This window comes from Papaver somniferum, chromosome 7, assembly GCF_003573695.1.
Source record: "Papaver somniferum cultivar HN1 chromosome 7, ASM357369v1, whole genome shotgun sequence".
Taxonomy (NCBI): domain Eukaryota; kingdom Viridiplantae; phylum Streptophyta; class Magnoliopsida; order Ranunculales; family Papaveraceae; genus Papaver; species Papaver somniferum.
In genome coordinates this window covers 115,351,017-115,359,857 of record NC_039364.1, presented here as the reverse complement: position 1 = coordinate 115,359,857, position 8,841 = coordinate 115,351,017, and the positions used below count along the sequence as shown (strand labels likewise).

Genomic DNA, 8,841 nt, shown 5'->3' with positions numbered 1-8,841 from the left:
TGATATTTGTATCATCTGATTTTCTTACTGTGAATGTGAATTACATGATATTCAAAAATGAGGATATTATATCCTTGAGGTCCACATCTCTGTGATTATAATTGGAACTGCCATGTCATTTTAGAGTAGCTTAGAGTTTAGCTTCTTCAAAGTTTTAGCAAACACCACGTAAAGTCGTTCTTGCGGTGCTTCTTGCTATATCCGACACTGATTTAACTGTATTTCTCCATGCACTCTCTAGCATCCACTGTTGTATATTCATATCGTTTTAGACAATCTTTTTTGTCTTGTCACAAAAATCTTGATGTAGGACACACAAGTTCCTCTAGGTTATTCTTGATCCTCGGAAATTTGCACAATTGTTGCCTGCAGATTTTCTGCTTAATTTACTATGGCAAAATGTTGATATGTATCTAACATTTTTCTTCTTTTTCTTCTGAATATGGTAACAGGATGATGACACTGCATTGCTAGAGCGAGCACTCGCAATGTCACTGAATGACCATCGGTCTATTCCATCTGGTGAAATATCATTGGAAGACATCGATATGTTTGAGGCAACTATCACAAGGTTATTTGCACTTGGTAAGTTACTTGCATAGCAATGACTTATCTCGCTCATAAGCTCAAAATGGTAGAGCGCCAAAGTTTGCAGAGGTTGATGGTTTAAATCCATTTGAGTTTCCATGTTATGTTTATTTAATATGGATAGCGTTATTTTTGTATGTGTACATATTTGTACACCAATGTAAACTAAGTTTTTTTTAAAAAATGAGAATTATATAGTCATATGGGTACTCTTTTTGTAGCTCTCGGAAAGAGCTTTCCGAATATATAAAATTTGCGAATTTTGGACAAACGGTTCGAAATATAAATTGTTTTTATTTTTTTTTATATTATTTAAAACTGCTGACATCATCATGAGTCACTCTGGGTTAAACTGTAAATATTTGTACTAAATTGTAAATCCGGAGGTTATATGTGTATTTTCTATATTTTAAATAACTTTTGGACTAAATTGTAACTAGTTAACTCGGAATGGACTAATCCGTACTTTTTTCTGTTTTTGTGATCTGAGAGCCTGTATAACGTAAATGGGTACAATATGACCGCATGTCCAGTTGAATAGTTATAACAGTCCAACATGGCCGTCATAACCTTTTTGTCGAACTCTTCCCCTTTTCCATGTGAGGACGGTTTTTTTCCTATGGAAAAGGGTCAGACTCCCTGACCTGTGTTCAAAACCCATTTTTCAAACATTGCTGCAAAGCATTTGCACACAAATTGTTCAGCTTCTTCTGGATCTGTTTAATGCAGTCGTTCGTTCCACAGAGAAATTAGTACAAACCATTTTTTTTTTATTGGTACAAACCGGGCTAAAGAGTAGTCCGTTTTGAGCTATTTCCACTTCCCGAGCACTTAGTCACTGGAGGAGAATTTGGTAAATTACAAATTATCGATCAAGACTTTCCAAAATTTAAAATCGCCGCATATAAATAAGGGATTTGATAAGTTCAGTGGTTTTTCAAGTTATTGCGTTTGCGTGTGTGAATATTGGGAATTGGGGGGCCTTATTACTGAATGTATTATTTTCGCTGATGAGAATTGAAAATTCCCTGTCACCTTGTAGTACTGTAATCAAGAGAAGAAGGTTAATGAGTTCTGATCCCATGGAGTCTGACCTAGCTAAGGTTTTCTTCTTCAATAACTCTCTTTTTCTATTCCGCTCTTGATTTTAGATTATTTTGTACAAATATTGTTTCTTTGATTTGAGATTGTAGACCCATAATTTAGTTTCCTGTTCTTGATTTGAGATTAGACCCAGATTTCAATTTGGGTTTCTTTAATGTTCTCTGATTGATCGTTCTTTGAGATAGATACCTACTTGGTTTTACTCAGGGCAGACTGTAAAATGACCTAATTGATGACTGTTAGGTTTAACTAGAAAGCATCTTGACGTCAAGAAGCAGTAGGACTTGAAATAAAGAACCGATTGCACTAGAACTTAGCAATGAGATTCTGTGATAATCTGAGAAATTGGATTAGTTGCTTTAGGAATCCTTGAGTATTGAATCTAAGTCACAGTCGATAACAATAGGAACAGATTAATGTAGCTGCTGATCGATAAGTCTTGGTTGTTCTAATAAGGGAATTGCCATACCTGTAATTCGTTTCGTTTTTCTCTTGTGTGCCATCTTTATCTTTATTGCTAAAAACTGTTTTCCTTGTTATAGTTCAATTGATGGAAGTGGGTTATCTTTTCTGCAATGAAAGTTGACGAGGTTATTTTCATTTTGTTAATATTTACAGGTCAAGCTTGCTGCTGTGGCAGAAAGACTTGGAAGGGAAGTTCGTGTGTTTGAGACAATGGCTACTTCTATGTCAGAGAAAGCATCTACAGATGATATGAGTGAGTGCGACTTTTAATCTTGTTTAGCTATTACTACTGTTCCTGTATATGTTATTCATGAATCGCTGCAGATGGGTATTGTTGTCTGCAGGATATCCTGCTTAGTTTTAGCTGCTTGTCAACCTTGGATCTATGAAAAACCCAACATTTTATTTGTATGCATATGTTTGAAATGTTTATTTGTTGGTCTTGGCAGAGGAGCCAGGCGATGACTTCTACGAGTTTACTGCAGAAGACTACTACCGCACTTTGTCTTCGAAGAAGGATGGTAAATATTCACTACTCTTTTACGAATAGTACAATTGAACTTTCGTAGAACCACGATTTCACCTATGCAATGACTATGTTTTTCCCCATATCTCCTCTATAATTATCCTTCGTGTAGTGTTGGATTGAGCATACTCTAAGTAATTCTTATGCTTTTAATAAGTTTTCGTAAAGTAAATTTCCTGTGAAGATGGCAGTTAAACATTTTCTTACTATTTGCTTGGGAATGTAAACAGATAAAACCATGAAGACTAGGAAACTCCGAGAAGCAGAGCAGGCAGCCCGCAGAGCAAGAATAACTAAGGTGCTGTAGGATCCTTGAACTCTTCGTTTATGTGTTTTACAATGCTATTTGATCTCGGTATTTGTCTTGCTTTGATCAGCTACACTGGCTTAAGTTGTGTAATTATTTTATGCAGGCCATAATTAGGATCTGCTTTCCTGATAATTACACACTAGAAGTAAAATTTCATCCCTCCGAGACACTTCAAAGTTTGATAGATCTCCTCCAGAAAGTAGTTTCTCGTCCAGAACTTCCGTTTTATATATGTAAGTACTGTTTTAAAGTTGCTCCATTACATGGGTAGTCCTTATTCGTTTCAGATGCATGTATTTCCTCTGGTAGGAGTTTGAAGTTTGAATTTGTTTGGTTTCTTAGATACCACTCCCCCAAAAAAGCAAGTAAAAGACATGTCTCAAGATTTCTACTCTGCTGGCTTTGCTCCAGGGGCTATTGTGTATTTCTCATATGACCTGCCTATGGGTAATTGTTTCATTCCTTTGATATTTAAAGTTTCGTTTGGCAGCAGTCAAGAGCTTATTGTGTTTGTTCCGTACCCTTACAGTGTTTGTACACTAGTACTAAGGCCTAGTTTCTCATATCAAAACAAGTATACTTGTTACCAATTATTTCCTCGTAACTCAAAAGCTTATTTTGTTGGATGCACAGGAGATGATTCTGCAAATGCGAACTTGGGACCATTCCTTCAGGATGATATTCTTTCTTTGAATGGCCTAGATCTCATTCAGGAGGAGGTCAAGCAGGTGCAGTCTGCACCAGAACCAGTAGTTGAGCAGCCTACACCTAATGCGCAAGAAAAACCTTCTGAAAAGAAACCTGTTAAGCCAAAGTGGTTCAAAAGATGATAACATGGTTACCGAGGTGAGATGATGTTATTTTCTTGTGCATTAGGTTTCATGTTTGTGATGTTTGTTGTTTAGCAGACATTTTTCTTATGTACATCATCACCACTGAAACACAGACTCATTAACAAAGATTACCCGAGATTGCAGTGCAACTTTTTGATTTCTAAATCAGCTCACTGAAATCTATTCTTTAGCCCTGCTACATATTTTACCTAGTCCTTCAAGGGCTGAATCTAACATGTAGTATGTTGCTAATCGCAGGTGGGCATGCCAGAACTGAGACTAGCTTTACCTGTGTAAGATAAACTTTGCCAACCGATTGAACCTGCAGTAGTATGAAATCTGTCAGCTATTTGATCCTATATATTGTCAGCTTGCTATCTGTTACTTTCTTGGACTTGAACGTCATATATGAATATCCTGAGGATGTGTATCACTTCTTTGAAGTTTCCAATTTCTAATGAAAGTTCTCATTGTGTTTTGTTCCATTATATGGCATTTTGTTTTGTTCCATTATATCGCATTTTAAGTGATAGTTAAGAGTTCCCGTTTGAAATCTATAAGTTGATTTCATTCTGTTGGTCTTCACCAGATAATGTCAACCGTTCTGTGCCTAGACGAGAATGTCTCCTAATTACTGTGAGAAACATTACTTTTTTTTTTTGTCGTAGCCGAATCCCTTTACCAGCCCCAACATGGACATGGTGCTGTTTTAGTGGCTGGAAAAACAATAGCAGGGCCCCACAAATACAGGGGTTATTGTTTGTTGTGTTTGTGTTATGATTGAAACAATTAGCAGTTTCAAAGGCAACAAGCATTCCTCCTATGGTTGTGCTAGTATGACACAAAAACAGGGGTTAGTGTCGTGTAAGTAAAAGGTGGTGAACAAGCATGATTCAACAAGGCCAAACCACCGCCCAGAAGCCTAACTATGAACTTTTTTTGGCCTGCATTGGTTTTGTTTAGCTTATAGTCGCTTTGGCCCTGTAATCTCTTCCATTCGTCAGAACGAAGAAGGCAATAAAAACCTCGCAAGTCTTTTTCTTCGGGTTTTTTTACGATGATTACTTCATTAGCTGTATCTAAACTTAGGTAGTAGGTAGCCTACAAGGTGGTTTAGTAGTGGGGTATACATGTATCACTAATGTAATATGATAAGGAAATGATTCAAAAGAAAGAGAGAGCAGAAAGAAAACCTGGCGAGATTGGGGTATATCCAGATTAATTGGGGTATACCCACATTTAAGTGGACTTTTTTTAACGACTAAGAAGGTGTTTTAATGGGTGAAGTTACAAAACTATCCTTTTCCTTTTTTTTCAAAAAAAAAAAAAAAGCGAAGGCCTTCAAAAAGGCAGACAGTCAACCTCAACTGTTGGGGATAGGCAAACAGGAGAACAAGACTGGTACAGATAGGCAAGCCAAAAGGCAAGAAACAACGTAAGAAATTTAAAAGACAACAAAGGGAAATAAAAATATAGATAGTACTGCTCTGGATTGCTACTAAACAAGAGAAAACATCATCAAGGAATAAAGGGGCTTCATCCACGACCAAACAAGTTGTCAGCACTACAAACCAACTGTAGGAGAACAATCCAAACCACATGATAATTCTATCAAAATAGGTAAATGTTGGGCCGACTTGAGGGTAACAAGAACTTGCACACCACAGAGGAAACAACGCACAACATACCGCTCTCAAGCCCTCCGAGGAGTTTTGGCTTAAAGAAAAAGTGTCACGCTTCTCATTAGAAGAATGATAGTAATAATAGTATAAATAATGCTGTAAATCCGAAGAATTGCAGCTAAGAACATAAACATCAACAACAGAATCAACCCCAGAAGAAATTGAAGATAGAACCACAACATTGCAATTAGCACAGAACAAATAGCTAAGAAAGATGCCAAGAAGAACTTCAAGTACATACTCACTCCACATCCAAGCAATCCCCTTGCGACCGTCAACAGAATGCATCCTACACTTGTGATATATGTACTTACTGCCAAAGCCCTCGCCGAAGGAGTAAAATGGCTTAAAGGTCTAACGTGGAGGTATATCAAAAAGAAGTGCAAATTGAAATCTTGTAAACAATCGCAAGTGTTTAAGATACCAGACTGATTATAGGAGAAGTACGTAGCTAAAAGATCCTCCAAATCCCGCCAAGAAGAGAATAGAGTCCTTATAGACATCCAAACATACCAACTGTACCTAGTATTAGAAAGCTCCTTATACCCATGCCATACATAAGAATTTCCAGCCCAAATTCCCAAAGGTGTAGACTGACTACAACTTCTAGTAAAACTATAATCACCCATGGAGAAGAGATCCCAGCAAACAAACTCATCTTCAAAGGATGTCAAACAGTCAATTTCGCACTCTAGAAGAGCAAGGGAAGTTAAACCATTCAAATCCCGAGAGAACAGATATAAATCTAGTTTGATCTGTCTTGAAGTATTAATCTTAATGATTTCTACCTTGTGGAAAGCTTTGAAGGTACAAATAAGTGCCCGTTCATGCCTTACAATTTGATCCAAGCCACAACAATCTTCAACATGCTGCTCATTTACTAAATCATCCCCACAGGAGGGCACACGATATCTGTACCTCAGAGGCATATCTAGCCAGTAGTAAGCTTCATCCAAGCATATAAGAAAGGAATCAGGAAGAGAAAACCATAGACCAACTTCGCCCTCCAATATAATAATACAAATTTCATCATTCATTATAAGAGTCAGACTGCGAAAGCACTTCCACTCTCGATAGAACAAGTAAAGATCGAGTCTAATTTGTCTATAGATGACCACATTTTTGTCAGCACAATAAAGGTAATCACTATATGCATTCTCACAGACAGAACTAACCTTCAGAGACCAACCAACACTACTACAATAAATATTGAGCAGGTTATTGGACTTGTCCACCTCATATAGATAAGTTAGATAGTTGATCTTTAGAGAAAGTTGAGTGTTCGAACCCTTATCACCTGGTTTAATTAAGTAAGAAACAAGTTGTGACTGTTTCATGTTTGAACATATAGATTTACCAACAATCCAGTAATAATTACCCACCTCATAAAAATAAGCTATGTAACTAGGCTTCAATAACATTATCCTCAATAATTGACAAATCCTTTCCTTAACAGCAAGCGCGAACAAATAGAGGTGCAGCTGAACTTGTCTCAGAGTTGTGAAAACAGAAATCGTGACATCACTGCTATAAGTGATACCGTTTCGATACAATAAAAATAGCATACAAGATAACATAGGAAGGTACCATATGATGACAAAAGAAACAACAAACCATATAATGACGTGAGCAAGAAAAAAATATTGCTGGAGGAAAGAGAGATAATAATTCAATAATGACAAACTTTGTGCAGAAAACCAGGCCACATTAGAGATCACGAGAAGAAAACACCAAATATAAGTGTTTGTATTGTCAAAAGAGACTGAGAGAGTTAGGGTGGGTTCTTAAAAGTTAGTACTGCAAGGGGTTAACATAATACCTTGTTTGAGTACTTCCGTCAGGAACGTCAGACGGATATATATTATTAGTAGTTCCGACCAAAGGCTTATACCAATCATTAACTTGACCGTCCCAAGAATTGATTTGACCTATCCATTGGCTTTGACCAAGGAAAATATTGACTTGACTCAACCTTTGACTCTGCACAAACCTCGTATTGACTGGGCAAGACTCGCTGGCGACTTCACCAAATATTAGGTCACCGTATTTATTGATACCAGTAGTCGGAACACAGTTATAACCCTCCGGATTCTCAGAAGCATAAGTGTAATTTTGAGCTCTTTATTAGAGTTGTTATAATTTACCAATTCAGTAGAACCACCAGAAACAGATGTTTCCTCAGAGCCAAACAAACTATTATCTCCTGAGATCCCGATCTTAATATCCCTGGAAACCGTAATTCTTTCCTTCTCGTCGGCAACATTAAAATTAATCGAGTTCGTATGATGTAGATTGTAGGTAGGATTGATTTCAGTCACCAAAAAACTGCTATAACTCCCTGAAGGTTCATCAACATAAGTAGAAAGAGAAACATGACTTTCATCAACAAAGTTACCTACTCAGTGAATCAATTTACTTGAGGCCACAAATCTTTATGCATGATCACAAAGAGCGTTGATCTTAAGGAGATGATTGACAATGGGTTCTCGAGAACTAAGATTTAGCTCCAATTGATTAAGTAACTGGCACATCAACTCTACCTCCATGAGAGAACATAAGAGAAAGGATAAGAACTCGAAAAAGAGGAAGGAGAAAGCTCAGTAAACAGAAGAAAATAACTGAAATCAAACTTGCTAAAGAAAAGTGAAACCTGAAAAAGTTGGGGTACAACAACCACACCCAATATTTCGCTTAGCAATCTGTATGGACAAACTCCAATATACTTTCTAGAGAATCAACTAGACAGTCAGACTCAATCTAGATAAAAAGTATATCAAAGAGTTTATATCTCAATCGCTCGATTTGATATTGTTGATGCTGGTTCTTAGCTTAAGGTTGAAATCGTAAAACCTTGCATCTGATGTGACGTCACTCTGTAAGGAAACGGTGTCGTGAGTGCTAACCTCTCCACCGGCCTAATTATTGAGTCCTTCAATATACTTACATGAAATTTATCCAGACTGGCGAATGTAGCAACCATCCCAGATGTTCTGTAAATTTCGGCGCCTCGCCTATATTCACATAATATAAGTTCCTTTGAATGCCTTCTATGCGATGTCCTCCGGCTGAACCCTTAATGTTGATATGACATGACGATTTTTGTTCACTCGCAGCAGAGTAGCACAAATTTCCAAATATCAAGGATAAGGTCTTTGCATAAGGTATTCAATCAGAAAAAGCATGCTGCTCTCTGGCAATGAACTTAAAAGAACTCTGTGTCAACACATAGAATTCAATCAATTGCCTTGACTAACTTGCAGAAGTTAAGGTTTTGCGCCTCGCGCAGTATATCAGACCTTGCTTGTCAAAATTAAACCTAGGAAAACTAGGTAA

At 37.2% G+C, this 8,841-nt stretch overlaps 1 protein-coding gene across 1 annotated transcript; it reads left to right on the top strand.

The window, feature by feature from the left end:
- The first annotated feature begins 1,513 nt into the window (after positions 1 to 1,513).
- On the top strand, positions 1,514 to 4,314 carry LOC113298203 (plant UBX domain-containing protein 1-like). Its single transcript, XM_026546895.1, has 8 exons — positions 1,514 to 1,691; positions 2,311 to 2,410; positions 2,607 to 2,678; positions 2,914 to 2,981; positions 3,097 to 3,226; positions 3,336 to 3,440; positions 3,627 to 3,839; positions 4,085 to 4,314. The coding sequence occupies exons 1-7, from the start codon at positions 1,599 to 1,601 to the stop codon at positions 3,821 to 3,823; spliced, it is 765 nt and encodes a 254-aa protein (XP_026402680.1). The 5' UTR covers positions 1,514 to 1,598; the 3' UTR covers positions 3,824 to 3,839; positions 4,085 to 4,314.
- Positions 4,315 to 8,841: the final 4,527 nt, after the last annotated feature.

Excerpts from the sequence above, each read along its gene's own strand:
- LOC113298203 (XM_026546895.1), top strand. The coding sequence starts at position 1,599 with ATGAGAATTGAAAATTCCCTGTCACCTTGTAGTACTGTAATCAAGAGA. Across the intron at positions 2,411-2,606 it reads AGCATCTACAGATGATATGA|AGGAGCCAGGCGATGACTTC; the intron begins GTGAGTGCGACT and ends TGGTCTTGGCAG. Across the intron at positions 3,441-3,626 it reads CTCATATGACCTGCCTATGG|GAGATGATTCTGCAAATGCG; the intron begins GTAATTGTTTCA and ends TTGGATGCACAG.